This window comes from Pleurodeles waltl, chromosome 5 (genome assembly GCF_031143425.1).
Source record: "Pleurodeles waltl isolate 20211129_DDA chromosome 5, aPleWal1.hap1.20221129, whole genome shotgun sequence".
Lineage (NCBI taxonomy): Eukaryota > Metazoa > Chordata > Amphibia > Caudata > Salamandridae > Pleurodeles > Pleurodeles waltl.
The window spans coordinates 1,419,211,016-1,419,238,866 of record NC_090444.1 but is presented as its reverse complement, the minus strand read 5'-3'; the positions used below and the strand labels follow the sequence as shown (position 1 = coordinate 1,419,238,866).

At 43.2% G+C, this 27,851-nt stretch overlaps 1 protein-coding gene across 7 annotated transcripts in view; it reads left to right on the top strand.

The window, feature by feature from the left end:
- Window positions 1–27,851, top strand: part of RIMS1 (regulating synaptic membrane exocytosis 1) — a 2,255,956-nt gene that overhangs the window by 1,881,303 nt on the left and 346,802 nt on the right. For all 7 annotated transcript variants that reach the window (XM_069235695.1, XM_069235694.1, XM_069235701.1 and 4 more), the window contains one exon: window positions 16,270–16,436. In XM_069235695.1, coding sequence (XP_069091796.1) covers window positions 16,270–16,436 — 167 coding nt within the window. The remainder of the gene's footprint in view (window positions 1–16,269; window positions 16,437–27,851) is intronic.

Below are 27,851 nucleotides of genomic sequence, written 5' to 3'. Positions count from 1 at the left end.
CAAGGCGACGTTCTTGCTAAATGCAATGGTGTAATTCGTAACAGGTGCAAGGTTAACTATAGTAGGAGAAAACAATGGAGACACTGACTGGAGCGCAAAGTGTAACTTTTCCTACCTGACATTCCAACCGATGAAGACGTCAATAACATGGACCAATCCGCAACATGAGAACTGTGGTTTGTGGAAAATTCTGGCAAGGTGCTCGAACAATTATTGGACAGAGATAACGATGCACCAATTATTATCCACTGAGGAGTTGAAGGCTAATTAGACAAGTTTTGATTTAAAGGGGTGACTCAAGAAGAAATGGGTCTTTTTTTCACTTCACTTCGAGCTCACTTCACTCCAAATTCACTCCTTTTGCCATCTCCATTTGTCATTCCTATTGCTCTAGTGTTTTCCTGAGTTTATTCTGAGTACTCCAAAACCATCCTCTACCCCATTCTTTGCTTGATGCTAACTTCTCCTCCATATGAGGGAAGGGTCCTATTCCTTTGTTATGCTTTGCCCCGTCCTATCTCTGCTGATGGCGAATCGACTGATGTCCTGAGGACGAAGATTGACACTGTTTGCTGATCTGTTGGATTGGTAACTATTTGATGCAAATTGTAATTGTCTGTTTGCCTTTTCTTTCTAGGTACCAACTGCTATTTTGATAGAGGCCATGGTTTAGATGTTTTCTAAATTCGTGTTTTCTAAAATGTTTTGCATGAAGCCCAACATGCTAATGCTAATTTGAGGTTAGTTAAGGTGTTCACCATATCTTGTGCAAATAGACAAATGACTGAGTTGTTGCTTTGTTGAATCATGTATTACTGAGGCTTTGCTAAGTCGCTTCATATTAATAATAATGATGTGCCTAATTACTGAATGAATATTCTCTATGAATTGATTAATTGTGTTCTAATTGCAAATTAGAAGAGTTTCTAATGAGGTTTTGATTGCTAATGAGATTAACAGAGATGACATTAGATTGTAACCAATAGGGAAATAAATATCCTAACACTTAACTAAATTGGTGTGGTTATTCATGACTGGAAGCTTATGGTGTGTTCAACTTATTGATCCTTACCAAATGTTATTGGTTGGTTTGTTGTTTAGTTATTGAAATTATTGATTGGTTTATTGATCTATTGATTTGTGATGCCAAAAAGACATCTCGTACTAGGAAGTTCCCGAACGTGGTCCAAAGTTTCGTCGACCTAAACGCGTCTCCGTGTAAGTTTACTTATTAAGGTTCTGATGCGCTACCACAACCATACTTAAAATATGTGTATAATGCCCATCATAGGTTCATTTTAACCCGATTCAGATTAGACATTTTCCATCATCTGGTAAACTCCGCTAGTGTTAATGATTGGTCTTACTCTTCAAGTAAATGTCTTTGTGATAACACCTCAAATCAGAGCACTTTGCATATTGTCTTTGTTTTTTTACATTTTACAAGGATCTAAGGAAGAATTTAATAGCACCCATCCTGAGAGAATTATAATTTACACAATGTTGTGAGGCTTATTTGTTTCTGCAAACTTTGCCCATGCTAACTATTTACTGTACTATCTCAAGTTACTTATGGGCAGTACTTTGGCTCAGGAGATTCTTGTTTTCCTAAAATGCTCCCGCTATTTTATGATGATTGTTATATTCATTGCACTATTTGCACTAGTAGAAAACAATGTACTTTTTGCTGCATTTTATCTCATCTTGTTTACGGATGCCTGTTTTTAACTTCTTAATGATATTGTATTGTGTTTTGTATGCTTTTATGATTGGTACACAAAAAATCGAATAGAGGTTGTATATAAACTCTTCCCAAACTTTCTAAACTTTCTAAACTGTCTATACATGTCAATGCCTTGTTTACTGAATGGTTTTAGATTGCCATCTGTAGGTAAAAGAGTTAAATGTTCATAAAAAGTGGTATCTCTCAAAATAGGAGTAGAGAGCTGGAATCTGCCATTACCTGAAGGCTAGCGTAACCAATTATGGCCACACACAGTGAGCCTTTCACAGCATTTGATAAGGAAATAGAATCACATTCACTTGTCAACACAAAATTACCCAATCTCTGTACACACACCTTCTCATCAATGTCCACATTACTTATTTTTAAAATATTCTCCTTGCTCTTGCAGGCAGCTTAAAAATTACTGATTTTCTTACAAGACAAGCAACATTTACCAACAGCTGGACAATTTGAGTTACTACTGAGATGCGTTTTCGATCCGCACCAATAGCATTCATAAGCTGCCTTTTGTTATAAAGCTTTTGCTTGTTTAACTATGCATTTTCACCAGACATACTGGTTCATTACAATAGCTAAAATCAATAGATGACACCAGTTTGATAGGTACTTCTGCATTCAGTGCTTTAAATTACACAATTGACCGTTTGATCCTTTTTGCCAAGTCCAACACTCAAATTACATAGGATTTCGGCAACTTTACAACCTTTCTTTGCATCTTCCAGGAATAGCAGTTAAACACAGATTGATCATGACTATATGTGTCTACATTGGCGGCAAATTTGCACGTTGCAGCTAAAATTCTTAATGCAGAAATTTATTTCTCAGTACTTTTCTCCACATGTTGTTGGTGCTTGAAAAAATTATGTTGCTACAACATACCACCCGCTCCCACGGAGTACTGTTTGCGTAGCCTCTCCAGCACTTCACCATATTAATCCCAATGGTAGTCCCCTGCATGGCCTTCTGGAGCCAGTGCCTCCAGCAAATTGTCAGAGATGTGTTGTGCAGCGCGATCCAGATTGCCAAACAGTAAAGCCAATTTGCGTGCCAGTGATTAATCTGTGGCATCAATGGCAACCATATAATTTTCAAACATCATTAACCATTGCTTCCACTTCATTTGTGGTTTGCTGGGATTCTGCTAAACTGGAGGAGGCTGGGTAAACAGATGAAACCATGGTTAATTTAAAGGATAAATACTGTAAACGTCACTCCCAAATTGGTTAAGCCCAGTGCAGAACACCAGCACCATGTCAGTAAAGAAAGAATATTGGACAAAATACCTGCGTGTTTAGCACAGCTTCTTGGTTCTTGAAAACAGGCAACACTTTGTCCACGAGTCACGGCAAAAATTGGCAGTTGCATGCACAATGGAGTGTGTTGATCTTTAGAAAAAAATTTGAGCGTAGCAGTAACAGGACAAAGAAAAAGACTCAATCATTTCACTAATCCACACCGTTATGCAAAACAATATGGCTGCCTACGTAACGTGGGATACAACTTGATGTACAGACTCCATACCCACTTAACTATGGCAAGTAGTTGCTTGCTTGAGTAATAATGTAGAAATATCATGTGCAGGTCCTCTTGAGTGCAATGGCTCACTGCAGTGCCTTCCTTACATTACTCAAAATTCAGGTAATTTGCTGAAACCTATGGGACGCTGCCAGAGGGAACCACTGCAAGTTGTTACAGGGAACAAAGGTGCCATTCTCTCCCACACTGGGCCCCCTAGAGAGCATTGTTGAAACGGGGAGAAAATGTCAGTCAGAAACTGCTGCATGTCGGTTGTTGGGTGATTGTCAATATGTAATAACTGCGTTACAAAATTGTGGTTATGTCAAACTTTATTCTGTATGAAGAAATAAGCCCATGACCAGAAAGCATCTGATCACCAGTGACACCAGCAGTAACTGACTCCTCAGCCACCCACTGGAACGCCGTTAATAGTTCTATTCTGGAACATGGATACAATACAAATGTTACAAACAGTGGCAATAGAAATACAGGTCAGAGCAATATAAGCATATTTATAATAATGCATAGAAGTATAAGGGTTACAACAGGTTGCTATATTATATTGCAACAGTTGTTCAGTGTAACTCAATTATAGCATTTGTATTTTATAGGATTTATAGGATTATACCACTATAAGTACAGGATATTTCACTTGTTGTCTCCACAAATTATTAATTTTCATTTTCCCAGCCTCACTACACATCTCATGAGTGTGGAAATAATTCCATTTAAAAATGCTGTTCTCAAGCAGGTTAAGGAATTAGAAATCCCAGGACAATTGTTCCGTATAATATGCCTAAGAATGAATGTAAGGCTCTGTATCGTATATATCATGTCATAATCCAGACATAGCAATAGGTGGATATCGGTGGAACAATAATAATACAGGAGAAAAGAGAATATGAGAAGGAGCTATATAGACTGCTAGGAGATGGGAGACACTACAACAAATTAGCAACCAATCCTGTTAACAATTACCACATCTAAGGCATTAGATGAAGGCACCATCAATGAAAAAGAATATGCTTTTCTGAACAAACCCTGCCAAAGGACTCCTGTCATTACACACTGCCCAAGATGTATACAAATGAAATCAAACCACCAGGGAGACCATAGTCTTGGGGTGTGGGTCAGTGGTAGACTCAGTATTCCATTATGTAGACTACTATATTAAGGATGAGGTCCCCCCCTAAAAAAGAAAAAATTGTCCAGGATGCGGCTCAATTCATCAACAACATAGAAGGGATGAGCTATAATGATAAGGATGACATCTTATTTATGCTTAATGTTAAATCACTGTACACAAACATTCCCCAGGATGAGGCTGTTGAGGTGACATTTTTACATTTATTGTTGGGTTATCAAAGAGTGTCATCAAAAAAGCGACTTGACATTCAAGAATGAGTTCTATGAGCAGATCGAAATTGGGGAAATGTTTTGCTTTGAATGTGGCTAAACTTTGTTGGTGAATTCAAAGTTAAGGCCTGTCATTCAAATAACCATTTTAGAGAGGGGATCCAATCTTGGAGACAGTATGTTAAAGGGTATCTTTTTACTATGGCAGAATATCTGGACTTAATTATTTGTCTCAATAAACACAACACTAATCTCAGATTTGCAACAAATCACGAGAAGACAAAAATTATTTACCTCAATCTTTTTGTTAGACACGAATTCCCTACTGAGGTACAACAGTCACCACCCATCGGTCCTCAAAGATAACCTACCTTTCAGTCAGTTTTTGTGATTACGCAGAAGTTATTTTCTGAAGGAAGACTATTTTAGGAAAGCAGTCCCCTGAATGCTAGAATAACTGACAGAGGTTGACTGAAGAAAATAATCAATAGAGGACCTAATGGTGATGGTGAGCACTTTCTCTCCTGTCAGTAATTGGTAGACCTGGCATCCTTGGCATGGTCTCCCCTGTCTTTTTTGCCTCTGCTTCCCATGTTTTGACTGTGTGCTGGACTCTGTTTTTGCTGTTTTTGGTACTCTGAGCACTTTACCACTACTGACCAGTGCTAAAGTGCAAGTGCTCCTTTGTAAAGTATATGTGTAATTGGCTTTTCCATGATTGGCATATTTGATTTACTAATAAGTCCCTAGTAAAGTGCGATAGAGGTGCCCAGGGCCTGTAAATCAATTGCTACTAGTGGGCCTGCAGCACTGGTTGTGCCACCCACATTAGTAACCCTGTAAACATGGTTCAGACCTGCCACTGCAGTATCTGTGTGTGCAGTTTAAACTGCCAATTTCCCTTTTTATACATGTAAGGCACCCCTAAGGTAGGACCTAGGTAGCCCCATGGGGAGGGTGCAGTGTATTTTAAAGGTGGGACATGTACTGATGTATTTTACATGTCCTAACAGTGAAATACTGCCAAATTTGTTTTTCATGGTTGCAAGGCCTATGTCTCTTATAGGTTAACACGGGGCTGCCTTTAAATATTATTAAAGTGCAGATTCCCTTTGAGAGCAGATTGAATTATGGAGTTTGATGTCTCGGAACTCACAATTGAAAAATACATATTTTAGTGAAGTAGTTTTTTAGACTGTTAGTTTGAACATGCCACTTTAGAAACTAAGCATTTTCTTGCTTAAACAATTCTGTGGCTCTGCCTGTTTGTGGATTCCCTGTCTGAGTCAGACTGACAGTTGGGCTGTTTGTGAATCTCTTCTAGACAGTGACACAAAGGGAGCTGGGATGTAGCCTGCATATCCTGATGAGCCATCTGAGCTAGAGTTGAGGGAGGAGTGGTCACTTACACCTGAATGGGCTATGCCTGCCCTCTCACAATGCACTTTTCAACCCCCTGGTGTGTGTCTGGGGCCTGGTCTGGGCAAGGCAGGATCTCCTGGACAACAGAGACTTTCCTTCGAAGTTTGCCTACTTCAAAGGCAGAAAGGGGGATAAGTAGTGGACCTAAAATTCCAGACTTTAGATCACTTCTGGAGACAAGAGGAACCTCTGCCAAGGAGAAGAGCTGAGAAGTGTTGCTCCTGCCTGTAACTGTGCTGTGTTGGGCTATCCTGCAGTTGCTGCTTCTGCCTGTGAACGGGGACAAAGATTGGACTTTGTTGTGCATTCCTGCTTGAAGAAGTATCTCCAAGAACTTGAACTGAGCTTGCCTCCTGTTTTGAAGTCTCAGGACCATCAAAAACGTAATCTGTCAGCACCTGCACTCTCTGATGAGACCCCTGCCCTGCCAAGTGGTGCCCTATCCAGTCCCGGGGTCCTTGAAAGGTGAAGTGGGCAGAACAAGAGCTGAAATTCATGCACAGATTGCCATGCGGGGACATTTTCGACGCACCATCTGCAACGCAGCTGATAAATGGTGTGGCACCTGCTTCGCTGCAAGAATTGATGCTCCTCCTGCCATCGCAGCTCAGAGATAGATGCATTGCGGCTGGAGAAACGATGCAACACCTGCTTGCGGCTGCTGATAACGATGCAAGGTGCCCCGTCCGGAAACGGCACATCACCCTCTTGTAAGGGAGAAAAATGACGCATCCCCAACCAGACCGGAGAAGAAAATGATGCACAGCCTCACTTGCAAGTAAGGAATTGGCGCATTGCTGACTTTTTTGACGCACGCTCGCCTGTGCAGCTTTATTTCTGATGCAAACCAGGTACTTTGTGTAAAATAAACATTCCCATTGTTTTCTATGGTGTAAGACTCTTATTCTTTTGTAAATTCATATTTTGACTTGTGTATGTTTGATTTTTGTTGTTTTGGTCTTGTTTGATTTAAATCGATATTGTTTATTTTTCTAAACTGGTGTGATGTCCATTTTGTGGTCTTTTCACTGTATTACTGTGTGTGTTGGTACAAATACTCTACACATTACTTCTGGGATAAGCTTGACTACTTGTGCCAAGCTACCAAGGGGGTAAGCAGGAGTTATCTAAGTGTGTTTCTCCATTGCCCTGACTAGAGTGAGGGTCCCTGTTTGGACAGAGTGCAAACTGACTGCTAACCAGAGACCCCATTTCTAACAGTATTGATATCAAAAAGACCATCAGAAAAGACAAGGGTGATTGATAAAACACACTGGCACTAAGGCACTGCTTTTTTCATTCAAGAGAAATAAGAATGGTAAGGACTTACTAGGGCAATATGGGGTCCACCAAGCGACCAGGGCCACTTTAAATGTGGGGATTGCAGTACTTGTAAAATTCACCATGAACACAGACATCTGTTACTGCAACTAGAACCTACATTCTGAAATCATTTTGTAACTATACCACTCGTAATGTTGCGTTCCTTAGATGTCTTTGTACCAGACTGTATGTGGGTCTGACTTTGCAGATAGTGAAACAACAGATTAGACAACACAGAAGCAGGATCAAGTGCAAGGGTGAAGGTGCCCTGTTGGTGCGACACTTCATAGTGGAGTGGTGTAAAAGTTCCTTTATAATGTATATATTTCTACATAGGCAGAGCAGGAAGTGGGTGTACATAGGCAGAGCTGTAAGTGGGTGTAATTGTGACAGAGAGAATTCTGCATGGTGTGAGAATCTCCGTTAGCGTATTATGCCAGCTTGTTGAAATGAAAATTAGTTGTGGTGTGTTACATGCCTAGACTTAACCGTCTATAGATTGGAAGAGGATTATTTGGTGACCATTCTTTGGCACTGACTGTTGGCATCAAACGTAGGTTGGTTGGCCCCACCGTGGTTCTAACCTTCCTTTACATTCCCCTTTTTTTGATAGATTCACAGTAGTGGTGGCATTATCTCACTTTTGTCTTTATTTCTAACAATTCAGGTACTTGTTGGTGGTCTATTGGTTCAAGACGCACTCCTTGATCTTAGCAGGAGCATCTGACGTGCACCTTCTTCTTATTCAGTGATTGTTGCAGAAGACGCACGTTTGCAGTTGGCAGATTGTTACGTCTAGATCACCTATGGAATGTGTGTTGATTCAGGATCTTTAGTGAAGGTAGTCTTCTGAAAAAGAAGGCACGCCAAGATAATTTGCTGTGCTACAGGACTACGCCCAACTCTGTGGCCGGTATTTCTCCATTCGAGCTGCTTAGCGGGAGGCAACCTGATTCTAAGCTCATTTCTTGGTGGCTCAAAGAAGGTGGTAAAATAGAGTGCTGTGGATTTTAGGAGAGTCAGAGAACAGGTGGAAAAGTGGCAGGAAAAGATGAGCAAGTATGTGAACAGCCAGAGAGTACAACCTTCTTGCTATCTTTTAAAAACTGGTGAGTGGGTTCTGATTAAAGATCCTGTTGAGCTGGGAAAGAGTCTTTCTAAATGGGCTTATCATGTTGTGGTTCTAGAAGTCTGTAGCAAAGCGATGATAGAAGGTAGGGGAATTGTCCACAACCCTGATGGCTGTTTTTTAGTCAGCTCTGGGCAATCAACCTTGTTTGGCCAATACTTACTGTCCATTGCTTCTCATCAGCTATTGGTTATACACCGATCACATCAACGGCAAATTTATATTTGTCACTGTTTATCAGAGACTGACTCGTCACATCTGGACTACGGCCTGGCAGGTCCAGAGTCTTTCATTTTCAATGCTGGTGCCGCTGGTTGCTGCACATTTCTATGCAAAGCCTCAAGGTTTTAACCAGCAAAACAAAAAATTCAGCAGGAGGTGCAAATGCTGCTGCTGAATGCAGTAAGCCACTTCCAGAAATACTGGCTGCCACAACGCTTCCTTGCCACTCAAATGTGCACCTGCCTACTGAAGAACTCACCCTCAGCTTCAAGTGAATTTGTGTTGACCACTGGTGGCACACCACTGTGTCCTAGGCCTCAAGGGACACCTGTCTGAACTGGAGTAGAGGGCACTCTCCATTTTGGATTGGGCACAGAACAATCCCATTTCCATGCACTGGATGATATAGCCACTCCAACTCCCTGATGGAGCAGCTGCTTTGCCTCATTTCAGCCAGTAGAAAAACATCCAGTTATCACAGATCAAAGTAAATAGGATGTTGGCAATTGTGTATTAATTCATCACTTTCTGGGACAGGATTGTCACTGCACCCCCACAGTTGTACAGCCAACCAAATACCAGGCTGAAACCCCCTGGACTGTTACTGTTTTCTGATGCTATAAAATCTACCCAGAAGCAACCCACCTTTAAAGACAACAGCACCATTATGTTGGCCATAATGCTAGTCACAATCATAAAGGAAATGAGGGTAATGAACTTTGCAATTTAAAAAAATGGGTCACTGAAAAGGAGAACAAGAGAAGTCGCAACAACAAACAGTTGTATGGTGTCCCATATTTCATGGTCTCCTTCCTTCCTCAACTACTCAACTTAGAATGTGACCCATCATTAGAATTTCAGAGGGCCAGCCTTCTATGCTTATCCTGAAAAGCAAGAAAGTATCACCCAGACCCATCCTATGCTCAGGCAACAACAAGAGAGATGGACCATACAGACAGCAAAGCTGTATGGTCTGTTCGACTATGAAGGCCAAACAGTCTCAATTGCGACAGACATCTCCCTTAATGCTAGCTTCATTAGGAGAACATTCCTTGCATTACGAACAAGACTTAAACAACATGAACTGAGATATGGCCTGCTAGACTTGGTCTTGATTTTTGGTGACTGTGCATGGCAATTCAAAGGTATTTCTAGACCTGCATGATTTGGAATCTTTCCTTGACACCCCCGATCAAACTCCAAGGAGACTGCAGTGGTGCACAAACCTGAGGTGAGGCCCTCGCCACACCTTAATTTGCTGGTGTCTGCCCCTGACTGTGTAATTTTGAACTAGAGCATTGAAACCTCCTCTTAAAGCCTGACTGTCCCTGAGCCATCTTACCCCCAGTTCATCAGAGTCGTGGCAATTGATTATTGGACCCCACACATTACACAGACTTTACAGTTACCACAAAATTGTCTAGAAGAGTAAAGCCTACCCAAATGAAGTTTGTAGTCAATTAATAAGCCCTGGCCCGAGTAGGTACTCCACTAATTTCATTCATGTTTCACACCCCTCTTCATTCTCCCTTTTTGTATCCTTGCTCACTGCCTTCCCGGCACAAACTGTGCAAATATATGACTACGTTTAACCTGCTATCTATATGGTCCATGAACGTCAAAGATATAACTGACTATATCCGTCGATCAAACTTCTGAGTTACTTGGCCTCAACAAATTAAGCTCAAATTAAATTGGGTGGGTCACACGATATCAAACTCACAATCTCAGTATCATGCAAACTCTAAAGCCACAAGCTTCAAAACCTACAGGCCATGCGGGTCATAACCTTTTTTCATAACTGACTCCCTGTTAAGATACAGTCACAATGGACAGACCCTTCCTGGAAGATATGCATTTGTAAAGATAATAGGTTAGGGCCATTCACTTATTATGTGATCAGTATATGCTCCCAAAAAAGGCGGAACCTCTATTTTTCATGGCTCCACAGGCATTCGACTGACAGCAGAGGGTGATACGTGAAAACTGAAGCCTAATATCTGAGCAGTTTCCTGTCTGCTCAGGGCCACCAGAACTTCACTACAACTTGGACAGAGGTTTACTCAAAGGTCCACTGTCTGACAACTCCTTAAAGAAACCTCAGAGGCATTTACACCCAACAGACTGGGAGTACACCTTCTTGTATCACCCACACAGCAGTGAAACTCTAACTGACTACTTTCTGGTTCACTCCTATTTACTACCTACCATCCGTGCATGTACTATCAAGACTGGTGGAATCTCTGACCGTGCACTGATCTTTCTCCAATTAGACTTGTGACTTTGATAATCAAAATCAAAGACCTGGAAGAATGCTCACCACTATTAACTACCAGCAGTGAAGAAGCAATTACTGAAACAGTTTAAGGAATACATTCCCTCTCACACCCTTGTGGCAGCGGGTAAAGGCTACCTACCTGGGTTATGATCAGGGTCTCCTCTGCCACACACAAACAAGTGCAGAAGCAGCAAAATATACTAGAGGAAATTGCACAGGCCATCAAAACTGTGGCAACTGGTAAAGCCCCAGGAGAGCATAGATTTCCTCTGGATTTTTTTATAAAATCATTGCCTCTGTTTTGATCCCCGTACTTGGTAAGGTCATAAAATATTCAGTGGAGCTGAGGGGCTTGCCCATTGACTTCAGTAGAGCACTGATATCCCTATACACCCCATGAGGTAACATACAAACCATAATATGATGGTAATTTTGAGATACAATTATGTCCTGAGCTTGGTCCCAATTTATGTCTCACGACATGAATTGAGATCAATATAACACAAAATCAAAACCAACATTTAGCAAAGACAACCACAGAGATAGGCCACAAATAATTTTATGAGGACTCCACACCTGGAGGTCCCTGCCTCTCTGAAATTGAACCCTACAGCATTGCCCAGCACCTCTTGAAACCTGTTTACCATTTCTGTCCTGAATTAGTAACACCTGGTTGGGCCATTATTAAACAAAATCTGTTGTTAAAGGCCACCAAATAATATATGTTGGTCAGTTCATGGCAGGCAGCCAATTTAACCCATTTATTGCTGCCTCTAAGAAATCATTGCTGCAAGTGCACAAATATCTGGGTCTGAATGGAAAATGATACTCACAAATTCCTCTTTGGCTCAGTGGAGATATAAGGATTGCTGGAAACCCAATCCTCTGGCCCAGGTGGCCAAAAGAGGGTTTACAAACTTTCAAACATAAGTGGAGGTAAACTCCCTAAAGTCGTTCTCAATCTTTAAAGCTGACTACCATCTTCCACAAGACCAGCAATAGAACTAATTCCAATTGCACTCATGCCTGACCTAGGCCTTAGGTTCACACATCTCAAATTTGCAAGCCCTTAGTTTGTACTCTTACCTTCACAAGTAGGGCAGCTACAATAAACTTGTAGTTGGTCTGTATGAGACACATATAGACTGCCTGTACTCTAAGCATACAGCCAAATCTATGCAAAACAATTGGAACAGGAGATTATCCACACATGACTCTGAAGAACACTGGGCAGATCCCTTAGTAAACAGTGATAAAAGCATCTGAGGATCCCGTTTGAAGTTCAGTTACTTTAATTTCCTTCATGAATGCCACTGGCCACCTGGAAAGTTGTTCAGAGCCATAACTCTCCTGATCATCCTCACACTGAAGGCAGTGACTATTTTGAGCCAATAGTTGCCAGTGGGGGCCATCAGCACTTAGTTTTGAGGACTGGCAGTTATTTTTTCTGCCACTGATATTTAATAACAGCAAGAGAGGGAGAACACACAAATCAGAAAGGTGGCGGAAGAAAAAAACGGAAAACAGTCACAAACATACAAAGCAGGGATGTGCAAGAGTGAGATGAAGAGCCAAGAAGTGTCTGGTGGTGTATTAAATAAGGATGAGGGGGTTTCACGACTATCATCCTTCCTAAATTTCATTGCCGTAGGCTTCTGAACAGAGTTTTGGGCATCTGCACTCTCAATTATTACAAATAATTATTGGTTGGAGATTCCACACCCTAACAGAGGGCATGATTCATATCCTCTGGGCTTGCCCTATACTGCAGCCATTTTGGGATCTAGTATGATTTAAGTTATGCGCAAAAAGTAATTTAAACTTTGACGCTATTCTGGAACTGGCTCTCATGCATAACACACATAACATCATAGGAATCTCAAATCACACAAGGCAGTTGCTTAATTCAGCCATGACCGTGGCTGAAGTTTGCATCTTAAGACATTGGGAATCCTCTAGCATCTCAACCTTTAAGAACTGGTCTGAAGTCATTAAGCAAATGTCTCTACATAAACGTTTAATCTACAAACTAAACAACCATGTCTTGGATTTTGAAGCCTTTTGGGGCTGTTACCTTATTGGCTAATGCTAAGTCTTCATCAACACCTATTTTATTGTCTGATTTCTACTGTGCTTTTTAACAATTGTCGTTATTATATTGACATGCCGAATGATAACCTGACTCATAACCTCTCCTCCCTCAATTACTACAGGCTTCTAGCTGGGGCTGATCTTTAATCTCTAAGCATTTGCTCTCAAAAGTATACTGATGAACCTTTTTGTTAGGCTATGTTAGAGTTGATGTGTGATGAAACACGCTCTGTGTAGTAGGGAAACTACTGTTTGTATGTCATTAATTGTCAGCACCTGTGTATTGTTAAACTCTACAAAAACAATTATTTAAAGAAGTGTAGAGGGTAGCAAAATCTGGAATTTGAATGGCATATCTGTGTGTTACAAATTAAATGGTAAGCATATGGATGGTATAAATGATGATCAGAGTAGTGTTTTAATTGATGCACCAGCTTGTGAGCCTGGTGTGTGGTGAATGGTTCTGGGAACCATGATGTGTCTGTTTTTATGGTCCCTGGACAAGGTGGGTGCCTTGTTTTAGGACTCAAGTAGGGTCCATTCCCATGGATCAGGGAGGTTAGGTTAAGTATGAGGCGAATGCCTGGCAAGTTCTGTGAGTTAGTTACATTTTGAACTTTGATGGGAAGTGTTTTAGGGCAAACTGGTTGTTTTCTTTTGAGTGCTGGTGTTAGCGTTTTCTTTCTTTTTGTTTTTTCGGAGTGGGGGTTGTTCTGTACTCTCTAATGCAATAGTTGGTGGAAATGGATAAAATGTTCATGGGTTCTGGTATGGCTCTAGTTTCTGGTGAGATTGGGTATGTTACGGTCTTGTCAGTTGGAGATTTGCTTAGGCAATCTTCAGATCACTCCCGGTCTGCTCCCATTGCAGTAATAAGTGCTGCTTCTTGTCTCCGTGTCACTCATCTACTTCAGTAAAGATGGAGAGAGAGCAGAAAATTGCACTGGTGCCAATCATATTATTTTTAGGTGAAAACCTACCAGACACCTGCGCTGTCTAGTTACTAATGACTTCATGGGGACATTCTGAAAGCTGACCTAAGAATGCATTCCGCCAATGGTTTACCATTGATTTTGTGGTTTGCAACTTACTTTTGCGTGCTTTCTATTTGCTGGTTTTATTTGTTTTAGGCAATCATCATTTCTTTGTCCCTTACTTGGAGAACAGCCTGTTTTTTTTCAATTAAACTTTATTGATTTGGGTAGTGTTACATACACAGTGCAATGAAGGAGTATCAGCTTAGTAAACAACACCACGTTCTACTGCTTTATCTCCATCACATAGATATAAGTCAGTGTTTCAAATGCAGTATTGGTGATTCACACACTATTTACAGTAGAGGTCAACAATTATGGACAAAAAGTGGGAGAAACACAATTTGCGGTACCTACCCTTACTCAAGTATGAGTTGTGTTCCAGGAGAGACAGCATCATTTACAATCGAACCTCAATAATAGTGTGAATCAATCACCTGTCCATAGAACAATCCCTAAAAGAAAAAATAGAAAAGAACTAAACCCATCCTTACCCTCCCCATCCTCATGTGCATAGCTCCCGCTGTGAGACAATTTAAATCTATAACACAGGGCAACCCGAGTTCACACTTCAACTACATCAGCATGTGTGAAGTACCCCATGTGGGACCATTGTCTGAGGGGGGCAGGTCTTGCGACTCCTTCAAGTCAGAGAGCATGGCAGACCATGCTCCAAGGTCATCTTCAGGTTTATTGTCTTTGCGTATGTCCATGCATACCTCCTCTGCCACCGCTCATACAGAATGATCTTTCAACAAAGCCAAGTAGGATGGGGACTATGTATGATGCCATCCTATCGCTATACAATGTTTTGGCAGAACCAGGCCAAGGAAAACACATTTTTTGCCTAATTTTTGATTGGCCTGGTAAGGAAGCAGGCCCAGTAACCTGACAGATCTCCAGTGGTACTGCCCATCTCAAGGCGCTGTTCAAATTGTGTACAATTGCCTGACAAAAAGGGGAGAGAGCGGAACATGACTCACTCTAAGAAACTCCACTCTACATCAATTTACACCACTCTACTCTAAGACACTTTACCCCACTCCACTTTACACTATGCCGCTCCCCTCTAGTCTATAACACTTTACTCCACTCTACGCTTCTCAGTGCCACTCTCTGACACACCATGCCACTCTACACCACTGTATGCCACTCTCCCCAACGCTGCTAACTTTTAGCAATGTTGAACGGCAGCCAGGCTGGTGTACAAGATAGCTAAAACACATTGCAAAGCCTAAAGTACTAGCATAGGCTCGACCTATTGGCTTTGCCAGTGCTGGTCATGTGTGCCAGCTGTTACATCACAGTTGCATAACAATGTAAAAAGTCTATGTGAGTCATAGATCGCTCAAATGGAGCAACGGTGAGAGCGATGCGTGGGTAACTGTGAATACTGAATTAAATTAAAGCAGCAAAAACTTTTTAATGTGGATACAGAGGGCCTGATTCATACAGGTAAACTTACTCTTTTGTGCAAGTTTACGGATGTTTGCTATTCAAAAAGGTGTTTTAGAAGTATTATCTTTAGGACTGCAGAGTCTTCCCACATAAAAAGATAGGGTAGATCTATTTTTATATGTGCAGACATTCAAATACCATTGTGTATAGCAAACAGTCGTAAACTTACACAAAAGAGTAAGTTTATCTTAGTGAATTAAGCCCAGAATGTCCATACTATGGCACCCTTACAAGTGCCTCTACTTATTTTCAAAACCTTAGAGTGCTTACAAGTAATATGGCGTTGGAATCCTAAATCTGTAGCTAAGGAGACCGAGGACTTCAAAGGAAAATTCTGGATTAAATCGCATTAATCTTCTGATAACTTTGTCTGCCATCTTAATTTAAAAGTAATTTTATTGTTCACAGAGTTTTAAAAAATGCTTACATTCCAAAGTTTTTAAAGTGTTGAATATACTTAGAGAAAAAGGTTACGTCACTACTTTATAATCTTCATAATTGGGTATCTGTAGATTTGCTTTACATTTCTCTACAGATGTCAAATTTACTATGCTACTACCACATAATTCTAAAGTTTTGACTTTTTAAATCTTTTCTTTCTGAAATATGAATGACACTTTACACGGCGAGACATAGTTTTTTGTTTACATTTTTAGTGCTTCCTCACAATTTCCTTCTTTATTATATTCAGTTTACCCTGCGTAGAGATCAGTACAGAAGTTGTGATAACGTCTCTGCCAAATCATCAGATAGTGACGTCAGCGATGTTTCAGCCATTTCACGTACCAGCAGTGCCTCACGCCTCAGCAGCACAAGCTTTATGTCAGAGCAATCTGAGCGTCCAAGGTGCAGAATCAGGTGAGTTCACTCTCAGCTTTTACATTGACCAAGCCAGCACTTGTGATGCCACTGAATTTATCTGTTTCGAAGAATCATTTAAAGATATATTAGAAAACACAACGAGTAATCATTTTAAGAGACCTCCGATTTCATTCTTAACCACATCAGGCATTGTAGAAGTAGAATTTCTGGACACACTCAGACAAGTAGCTTAAGCTATAAAGTGACTCAGGCCCTTGATGTTTTTTTAGGGTCGAGCGCACAAGCGCTCAGTCCCTGTTGTAATCTCTCTTTGGGCTTTTAACCACACCCATGTCACGCTTATCACTTTCGTTGGTTCATGTGCTTGCCTTTTAAAATCCGCTTGATTTCATTAGTGAAAGGCATACATACGTCATCCCTTTTCCGGTGTGTAGCCGGTGTGTAGCCCTCCTCAAGTGCACTGCCAACTACTGAAAACCTTCGAGGCTCCATGTTTTCAGCCTGGTTTCTGCACTACTTTATCTGTTTATTTTCCATGCAACTCGATCGCACTGGTTTTTACGTAGCGCGATCGCAGTTGTTTGTTTTTGGTTTTCGGTTTCAGCACGTTCGTGCTGGGTTTTATATCGTGCGACCGCGCTTGTTTTTTCTTTCAATTCGTGTGGCAAGAAAAGTCCGGTTAGGAGTTTACAACGCTAATAGCTCTAACTTGAGCAAATGCGAGACCTGTTGCATTACGAATGCTTGTTTAGGTATGTGATTGTGTAGAAAATAAATGAATAAACATGCAAGCAAGACAGTGTAATGAAATCTTATCCTGTTGCAGACCTGCCAACCTTGGAAAAACTTTCAGTGTGATTTTTCAGCTGATTCACTGGAGTGGGTGTAGCACGCGGACTGCATCACAAGAACTAAAACACAAAGAATACACATGCTTATTCTGAGAATTACCAAGTAGTTTATTAATTGTTGCATGTGAATTAACTGTTATGTGGTGTCCACCGGTGGCCCATGAAGACTAGAACCATGGCTAATATTTTGCACAGCCACCTAACGTAAATTTACATACAAATAATCTAGATTAAAACAATTTATATAGATTGTGAATTGTCTGATAAAATGGCTGGCTGGTTCTCAAAGGATGTTCTTCATAGAAACAGCACACTTTTCTAGACGTCTCACACCACTGATGTACCTCACTACTGCAATGTGCATCAAATGTGTAAAATGTTCACAGACTGACCATTTAGAGTTGACGTGCATTTTACCCAAAGGCTCACCTGTCTCAGATGTATCTACGAAGAGTTTAATTGCAGCCCAGGCTCAACCATGGCATGACTGGCTCAATGCAACAGTTGCTCAGGGAATTTAGAAGTACAGGAGATGCCAGAGGCCCCGTAGAAGACAGCAAGGGCACAGCAGGCCGAACAAATTATTACAGCAATCATACCAGTAGCCCAAGGACGTATAAGAAGCAAATAAAAAAAGAAGAGGAACAGCCTCTAATAGCTGACTAAATTCATACCTAAACTGGTGTGCAGCAGCCCCTGATATCTCAGCTTCTCGTGCTGAAGTTAAAATAAAGCCTATTCTGGTCTCACTAAGCTCACGTCATAAACCAGAGGCAGTAAATGCAGAAGAAAATAGGTTTCCTAACCAGCAGAGCCTTGGCAGGAGCAGCAGCCCCCAATAAGGACAATTCACAGAAACCTTCAGAGTGTGCTGAGTGCAAGAATTAAAACAGATGCTGCTTTTCAGCAACTGATGGGGCTGGGAACGTTTGCCATTCTTGGTATTCCAAACTTTACAACTAGCGTTCTGTGTTTTGCATGCCCAGCATCCCTGGATGGAGTTTGCAAAAAGGACTGTTTTCCATGCCTAACCTGGGTGATTTCAAAATCCAGGCATGGATTTGACATGTTCAGCAATTTTACAATAGATGGAAAACCTGCTCTATGCAGGATTTTCCGTCTTGCCTTTGACTCTGTTTTATAGTGTGTTATCAGCTCTTCATAGGGAGGCTGTGTGAAGTAAGCTGATATTGTGTGACACACTGTGCCACCGTGTGAGTTGGCAGGTATGCTGCTGTATAGTAGCCCATGTCTGCAAATGCAAATACCAAGTTACTTATTTACAAGCCCCTGAGTGCCACCGGAGCTCACTTTTTTGACACTCCTGTGGTGCACAGTGCAGATCTATATTTACAAGGCCACGAAATGCCACCCTGCTTGGCTTACATGGCCTTGTAGAGTTGGAGTAAGGCAATGCAGTGGAAGTCACTGGGTTGCCTCACACTACGTCAGGTAGGCGTGTCAAGGGTGTTGCTGTGGGTGTTCCCACTCAGCACCCATGGTGTTTCACACTGTCCTAGATTTACAACATAGCATAACTCTGGAGCAGCACCAAATACTTACGCTTCCCCAGAGGAGGCATAGCGAGGAGAAATGTTTACATTTCTCCTTGTTGTTTCCTCTTTCCACGTGTGCTTCATTCTGCAGCACATATAGAACAAGGAAAACCCTTCTTGTGATTGTTTTTGTGCAGGAAGAGACACCTTACTGCACAAAAACAATCATGCTAACAACACAGGCACCCCTGCACTATGGTGCCAGGGAGTCAACGTTGGCACTCAGCTTCAATGTGTGCACCAACGCTGGCTGAAGACAGGAATGGACTGTATCTTGTTGATACCTGCCTTTTCGAATTGGTTTAGGGCAGTGCAGCAAAATTACTTGTGGCATTGCCCCACGCCAGTTCATTGTAGATAAGGCCCATAAGATGCTGCAAACAGCAAGCCAATCAACCTCAGATTTCTAGAGGGAAAATCAGTGGACTCAACACTAAAAGAAACAGTACTCATATTCCTTAAAATTAATGTGCGGTTACAAAAGTTGCCATTTTCTTGCCTTGGCCATTTGGTGCCTGCTGTCTGTTTCTGATCACATATCTGGCACAAGGGACAGCTGGGCTTTGTGTATTCTCCTTAGAGAGCTTAGATGTGACTTTGTTGTGAGTGCTTCTTGGGTCTACTGTGGTTTCTCCATTTTAGCTTAGTCTCACAGTTTACATTTTACATGTTTGAAGCTGATATCGCCTTCTAGTAATGACATTTTACACACTTTATGCTTGCACAGTATTATTCCGAGAATACATTGCACATGCTGCTTGTTTTTAGTTACCCTTTATTGACAGGTATTCTGTAATTATGTTCAAGGCTAGGAACATAGAACAATATATTCTAGTGCTTGCATTGCCCATTCGGAAACAGCTTCTAACATCTAGACATATCATTGCATCAGAGCTGTGCCTCTAACACAGTGTGGTTTAGATTATATACATGGTGCACTGTCCCAGAGGGTCAGAGGAGCACTCTGGCCACTACTGTCCTGGAATAAATCCAGCTGTTCGAAATGCAGCTCTGCTGGCGCTGATCTTCCATCTTGGAGAGAAAGATTGCCAACTTCACTCTAGACCTGCACCCTGGCTCAGCTCTCCAGATATGGCAGTAGGTATGACAGTCTCAGTCTGTCCTCCTAGATCGGGCAGAGAGTACACCTGCTATGCTCTCACATTGTAGATAGTGCTAGGTAGGAAGATACAGATCCACGCTTTCCATGATTGGACTGTTTATTTATTTCACCATGTTAGTAACACTTGTTACAATGCTTTGTTTTTTCTGCCTAGTAATCACAGCTCATTCTCTCTATAGAAGAATACAATTGTTTTAATAAATGTTTGAAAATCTTTACTCATATCTTTGTTGTGTTTACCCTGGACATGCATGAGTAAAACAATGAAAGGCTAAGATCTGTTTCCACAATTTCCTTGGGAGTCAGACTGTCATGTTCGATGTTGCTGTAATCATCTGTTGCCTTAGAAAGGTTGGGGGGGGGTCATGTGAGACACTGTGATCTAGCTAGGAATTGGGTCAGCAGTTCCTGATGGTGTAGATGGACTCAGTCCTCTTGCCCTGAAGTCCTTCGGCTCTAATACGCAGTCCCACCTTGTTAGAGGGAACCATGTAACATGGTACCACCAACGTTTATAGGTCAGGTACCTATTTAATTGGTCTCATGAGTAGATCTTGTGTGTGCCCAAACTTCCCTATTAACTTTAAAACAGAGACGTCTGTGGTGTTAGGGATTAAATCCTCCTCAGCATTATAGTAAGTACCTATATTTGTCTGTAGGTCGTTCAAGTTTGAACATTTAAAAGGATCCCGCACTGTAGTGTATTCCTTCTATGAATTCCTTCATTAAAATAGCAAATTTACTAAATATTCCTGCTAATTGCAAACATGCTTCTACAGCACACTTACATTACATGGGGGTGGAGATATTAACTTTGTGGTTGAGGCTGACGATGCTTATATAACTGAAGTATTTTAATCCCAGGTTACCCTTCCTGCAATCAATGTTAATACAAACTCATTCCTCACATGTACTGAAACTCCCTAACCGGGCAAGTGCAGAGCTTACAGTGGTTTAGAAATACCATTAACATTTCAGGAACATTAAAATTGGTTCCAAGGTGCCCCACCACATGTTTTCAAAAACATTAGACTGGGTCCCCTCAGCAGTAAGGTGGCTACATGGCCAGTCCACAATGGCCATATACCATATCCTGACAACTAAATGCGACTGGGTTATGCCAACTATACACCGGTGTAGTGAGACTACACAGACATGAAACGCAGTTTGTTATGAGTACAATAACAACTGTCTCTGCGAGGGCTGTTCAAGCTATGCAGCCACAGTTAACTGTGCCTGCAATTAGTCTTGTAACTGTTAATGCTATCATGGGTAAAATACCCACTAGATGGGAGGAATTTCTGTTCTGGATTGCACAAAAAGCAAACCAGCTTGAGAGAGTGTTTCCCCATACAGGACATGTGCTTGCCACTTGGGTTGGTTCCTCATATAGAATATCGTGCAACTTGGGGCACAGTCTTCGCTGCAATAAATACCATAACAAGTGGTACACTATCACTTGCTTTTTTGCTTGAAGTGCTAAAACATTATCAAAACTTATACAGGGCTGCCTTTGCCCGGGATTTGGGAATTAAATTAATAGGCAACTTTGCCACAGTATCCTCAATTAATTTTAGTAATAATAAAGGAGAAGCAGCAGTGCTATCAATCTGCCAACACCTCGCACAAGCCGCGGTTGCAGACTAGGAGCGCAAACTACCCAAAAATATTGCTGACATCTATACATTTACAGGCCAAGATAATTTGGGGTCTAGACTGAATAAGCCACAGCTTAAAGTTAGTTCTAAAAAGGACAATGCCAAACAAGCACCCAAGTTTTCTGAAAAATGCTGGGACAAACAAAAAAATAAAGAAAAATTGAAAACACAGGGTGGATCTCAGCAACGGGAGACCTCAGAAAAACTGTATAATTTATGTAACTCTGAGACATTAAAACAGCCTGATAGCTATCAATATACTGATACACACCCTTCTCATTCCTTTCACGACTCACCTGACAAACGGTCTGAGAGAGCGGTCCTTTCAGAGCCTAGAGAAGAAGAGTATTCAGAGCAGAAAAAAGACTCACAACACTTGTCTGACTTCATCATAAAGGAAGAGAAATTCCCTCAGCAAAAACCCCAGTTCAAAAAGAATAAAGTTGCAGGAATTTCAGCTTAACATGCCACACATATTGAGAACGTCCCTTCATTACAGGATGTGGGCATTGACTCTGCCAGACAGCGTGGCTGAGGTCACAGTAGTTCACCAGAATCTTCAAGAATTTCTGGATGTGAAAGCAACTAACAACTTAATTGAAGTAGGAACCCCAAGATCAGTGGGTCGGCCCTTCAGGCAGACTATATAAACTAAATTTAAAAATTAAGGGGGCTCTAACACATACAAATAAAATATTATTCTGGGAAAAGTAAACACTTAGCTATGACATGCTCTTGGGTGAAATAGATTGGCTAATGGAGTTTGTTGGAAAACTCTTACAAGCTGCGGAGACGTTTCCGGACCCAGCTTCATTCCAGGAGGAACAAGGCTTCGGCAGGTGCACAGCCATTCACAGGCTTGGGGAGAACGCACATGATACTGGTGTACGAAAGAACCCTCTTTTTGGCATGATTACCCCCACTTTTTGCCTGCTGTCAGTGTATTTTTGACTGTGTTCACTAGGATCCTACTAACCAGGACCCCAGTGACTGTGCTCTCTGTCTCCAAATTTGGTTGTTGCTTACTTTGTGCACCACACAATTGGCATGCTGGTGCCCCCATGTAAGTCTCTAGTATATGGTACCTAGGGACCCAGGGCATTGAGGCACCAGGGGTTCCCCAATGGGCTGAAGCATGTATTATGCCACCCATGGGAGCCCATCCATTATGTGTCTGCAGGCCTGCCATTGAATTATGCGTGAAAAGGTCACTGCACTAGGTCACTGTAATTCACCACTATGGAAGGCCCTCCTAGCCCAGAGGGCAGGGTGAATTTTCTTGTGTGTGAGGGCACCCCTCCATGAGCAGAGGTGCCTCCACGAACTCCAGCTCCATTGTCCTGGGAAGCCATTTTACCTGTGTACTAAACATAGCTCACTACCTATGTCCAGCTACACAATGGTAACTCCAAACCTGGGCAAGTTTGGTATCAAACATGTCGTAATCATAACCCAAAGACTGTTTCCAGTATTGGTTGCATGATTCCATGCACTCTGGGGGCTCCTTAGAGGAACCCAAGCTTTAATCCTACCAGTTTGCAGGGCTTTCCCGGCCAGCTCGCACTGCTGCCATCCTACAGCCCGGTTTCTGCTCTCCTGCTGCTTGAAGAGCTCAAGCCCAGGAACGCATAACAAAGGATTTCCTTTGGAGAGGGAGACAACACCCTTTCCCTTTGGAAATTGGAAATAGGTGTTACATGGCTTGGGAGGGGTAGTGTCCCCAAGCCACTGGTATGCTTTGAAGGGCACATTTGATGCCCTCCTTGCATAAACTAGTTTGTACCAGTCCTGGGACCCCTGGTCCCTGCTCTGACATGAAACTGGACATTGGTCCATCACCACCCTAGGTTTGGTACCCATAGCTCCTCCAGGTGGCCACGTGATTCTTCCATCTTGATTCCAAGGTGGGCAGAGGCCTCTGAGTGGCCAGGTCAGGCAGGTGACGTCACAGCCCCCTATTGATAGGTGGTCATCCAGCTAGGTGACCACCCCCCCTTTTTGGGCTATTTTGGATCTCCCTCTTGGGTGGGTCCTCAGATTCGACGTGCAAGATTCCAGCAGGACCCCTCTGCAATGTTTACTTCGACTTCTGGCCACTGAACCCGCAACTGGACTTCATAGGAACATACAATCTGCAGCTACAGCGAAGCCTTTGCTCTGCAACATTGTTTCCTTGGCTCCTTCCAGCAACTGCAACATTTCCCTGGCTTTGCATCCTCTGAGGATGGCAAGTCTTCAGTCTGCATCAAGAAGCAAGAAGTAATCTCCCTTGGAGTGAAGGAATCACTCCCCCCCCCCCATCTGCAGGCACCAACTGCATCAACGACAGAGTGCGTGGATCCTCTCTCCTGCAACTCTGCGTGGATCCTGCAACACAGGTTGTTGTCTGGAGTGTTCACCTCTGTCCCCTCTACCAACTGTCCAACTTGGGAGGTGGTGAGTCTTTGCCTCTTCTTGCAGGAGAGTCCTCTTATGTACCACGACTCTTGCAGCTACCTTGGCTTGTTGGCTCTTTTTCCAAAGGGATCTACAGGCTCTGTGAAGCCCCGGCTTCCCGCACTCTTTCCTGCAAAGCACCGTCTCTTGCTAGCTGCTCCAGGGATATGGGACTCCTCTTCAGGCGTGCTGAGTGGGCCTCACTGGGACTCCTGTGCCTGGTGCCTTTGAATTGCCTGTGGGGGCTGCATCCTTGACTTCTAGCTCTGCTTACTGCTGAGTGTCAACTGGGACACCCCTCCTTGGGTTGAGTCCCCTCGGACCTTCCTGGTTTCCAGTAGCTCTGCAAATCTTTTTCAGCAAGTCTTGCCTTTGCCAACGCTTGTTGGTGGTTTTTCCACATTACAAATGTACTGCAACTCTTCTTCCGACGTTGGACATCGACTGCATCACTTCTGGAACTCTTCTTCTACTACGACTCCTGGTCCTGCCTAAAGACAGAAAAGAGTTTTGTTGCTCCTGTGTCACCTGTCAAGCCAGTGGCAAGACAGGTGGCACCCCAAAGGCCCCTTAATTCCTCTTCCTGTGGTTGGGGTTCCCTTTGAGAGGGTTGGGGTAGACCTTGTTGACTCCCTGGACCCTCCAGCAGCCTCTGGGAACAGATTTATACTAGTGGTAGTGGACTATGCCACCAGGTACTAAGAGGCCATTCCTCTTAGGACCACTACAGCTCCTGCAGTGGCAAAAGCCCTCCTTGGTATCTTTTCAAGGGTGTGATTTCCTAAAGAGGTGGTATCTGACAGGGGTGCAAACTTCATGTCTGCTTACCTGAAAGCCATGTGGAAGGAATGTGGTGTTCCTTACAAGTTCACCACCCCTTACCATCCTCAAACAAATGGCTTAGTTGAGAGGTTTAATAAAACTCTCAAGGGTATGATAATGGGACTCTCTGAAAAACTCAGAAGGAGGTGGGATATCCTGTTACCCTGCCTCCTCTTTGCCTATAGGGAAGTTCCTCAGAAGGGTGTGGGCTACAGCCCATTTGAACTTCTGTTTGGGCGCCCTGTTAGGGGTCCCCTTGGTCTTGTTAGAGAAGGCTGGGGGCAACCTCTCAAGCCCCCTAAACAAGACATTGTATTTAATGTGCTTGGCCGCAGATCAAGGATGACTCAATACATGAAGAGGGCTATTAAAAACCTTCAGGCCAGCCAAGAGTTACAGAAACAATGGCATGACCAGAAGGCTGCCCTAACTGTCTACCAGCTAGGATAGAAAGTGTGGGTCCTAGAGCCTGTGTCTCCCAGGGCTCTCCAAGATAAGCTGAGTGGTCCCTACACCATTGTGGAGAAGAAGGGTGAGGGTACCTTCTTGGTAGACCTTGGCACTCCCAGAAGCCCCCACAAGGTGTTTCATGTGAACCGCCTTACATCCTATTATGACAGGTCTGATATGACTCTGCTCATGGCAACTGATGAGGGATAGGAAAAAGAGAGTGACCCTCTCCCTGACCTCTTCTCCCATAGTGCAGCTGATGGCTCAATCTCAGTCCCAAAAAAAGGGCTGCAGAAACCTCCTGGGGCAGTTTTCAGACTGTTCTCCCTGACACCTGGGCAAACCACATGGTGTGAACACACCATTGACACAGTGGACAGCTTGCATGTTAAGAACAACACCTACAGGCAATCTGATTATGTAAGGGAATGCATCAAGTCTGAAGTTCAGAAGATGCTAGACCTAGGGGTCATTGAGCCCTCAGATAGCCCTTGTGCTAGCCCTGTAGTGCTTGTCCCAAAACCTCACTCCCAAGATGGTAAAAGAGAAATGCGATTTTGTGTAGACTACAAAGGTCTCAACACTGTTACTAAAACAGATACTTATCCTATCCCTAGGGCAGATGAGCTTATAGATACACTGGCATCTGTCTCTGAGAACCTTTGATCTGACTGCTGACTACTGGCAGATCAAGTTATCAGAGGATGCTAAGCCAAAAACAGCATTGTCCTCCCCTACTGCCCACTATCACTTTACTGTGATGCCCTTTGGGTTGAAAAACACACCTGCCACATTCAAGAGGCTAGTGAATAAAGTCCTCCAAGGGTTGGAAAGCTTCAGTGTAACTTATGTGGGTGACATAGCTATCTTTAACTCCACCTGGGAGGATCACCTGGTCCACCTAGGAAATGTTTTAGAGGTTCTGCAAAGGGCAGGTCTCACTATCAATGCCTCTAAATGCCAGATAGGGCAGGGAAAGGTAGTATATCTGGGCCACTTGGTAGGTGGAGGCTAGATTCAGCCACTACAGGGGAAAATTCAGACTATTCTGGATTGGACTGCCCCAACTACACAGAGCCAGGTGAGAGCCTTTTTAGGCCTCACTGTGTACGGACTCTTCAGATATTTCCACTTAGACAGTGAAGACTCATCTGGCCACATTGTCATTCGTTTGGGGGGGTTATGTAGGAAAGTACCCTCTTTTTGCCTGCTCTCCGTGTGTTTTTGACTGTGTTTACTGGGATCCCACTAACGAGGACCCGAGTGACTGTGCTCTCTCCCTCTAAATTTGCTTGACCCTGACTTTGTACACCCCACAATTGGCATACCGGTGCCCCCATGTAACTTCCTAGTATATGGTACCTAAGTACCCAGGGCACTGGGGCACCAGGGGTTTTCCATAGGCTGCAGCATGTATTATGCCACCCATGGGAGCCCATGCAAAATGTGTCTTCAGGCCTGCCATTGGAACCTGCGTGTAAAGGTGCCTGTACCCTTTCACTACAGGTCACTGCACCAGGTCACTGTAAGTCACCCTATGGAGGGCCCTCCTAGCACAGAGGGCAGGGTGCAAGTACTTGTTTGTGAGCAGAGGTGCCCCCAAGAACTCCAGCTCCATTTTCCTGGAATTCGTGAGTGCGGGGAAGCCATTTTACCTGTGTACTGGACATAGGGCATAGGGTTTTCCAGGCAGCCCGCACTGCTGCCATCCAACAGACAGGTTTCTGCCCTCCTGCTGCTTGAACAGCTCAAGCTCAGGAAGGCAGAACAAAGGATTTCCTTTGGTAACGGAGACAACACCCTTTCCCTTTGGAAATAGGTATTACATGGCTTGGGGGGGTAGCCTCCCCAAGCCACTGGTATGCTTTGAAGGGCACATTTGGTGTACCCTTGTATAAACCGGTTTGCACCAGTCCAGAGACCTCTGTTCCCTGTTCTGGCGCAAAACTGGACAATGGAAAGAGGAGTTACCACTCCCCTGTCCATCACCATTCCCCGGGTGGTGCCCAGAGCTCCTCCAGTTGGCCACTTGATTCTTCCATCTTGAATCCAAGGTGGACAGAGGCCTCTGGGAGCATCTGAGTGGCCAGGTTAGGCAGGTGACGTCACAGCCCCCTCCTGATAGGTGGTCACCCTGCTATGTGACTAGTCCCCCTTTTAGGGCTGTTTAGGGTCTCCCTCTTGGGTGGGTCCTCACATTCGATGTGCAAGATTCCAGCAGGAATCCTCTGCAATGTTTACTTCAACTCCTAGCCACTGGAACCACATCTGGACTTCACAGGAACCTACAATCTGCAGCTCCCGTGACGACTTCACTCTGCAACATTGTTTTTCTGGCTCCTTCCAGCAATTGCAACTTTCCCCAGCTGTGCTTCCTCTGAGCAAGTCTTCAGTCTGCCCCAAGAAGCAAGAAGGAATCTCCCTTGAAGTGAAGACGTCACTCCCCTGCACCCGCAGGCACCAACTGCATCAACAACCGGCTGCGTGGATTATCTCTCCTGCAACTCTGCTTGGATCCTGCAACAGAGGTGGTGGTCTCCTCGGTCCCCTCTACC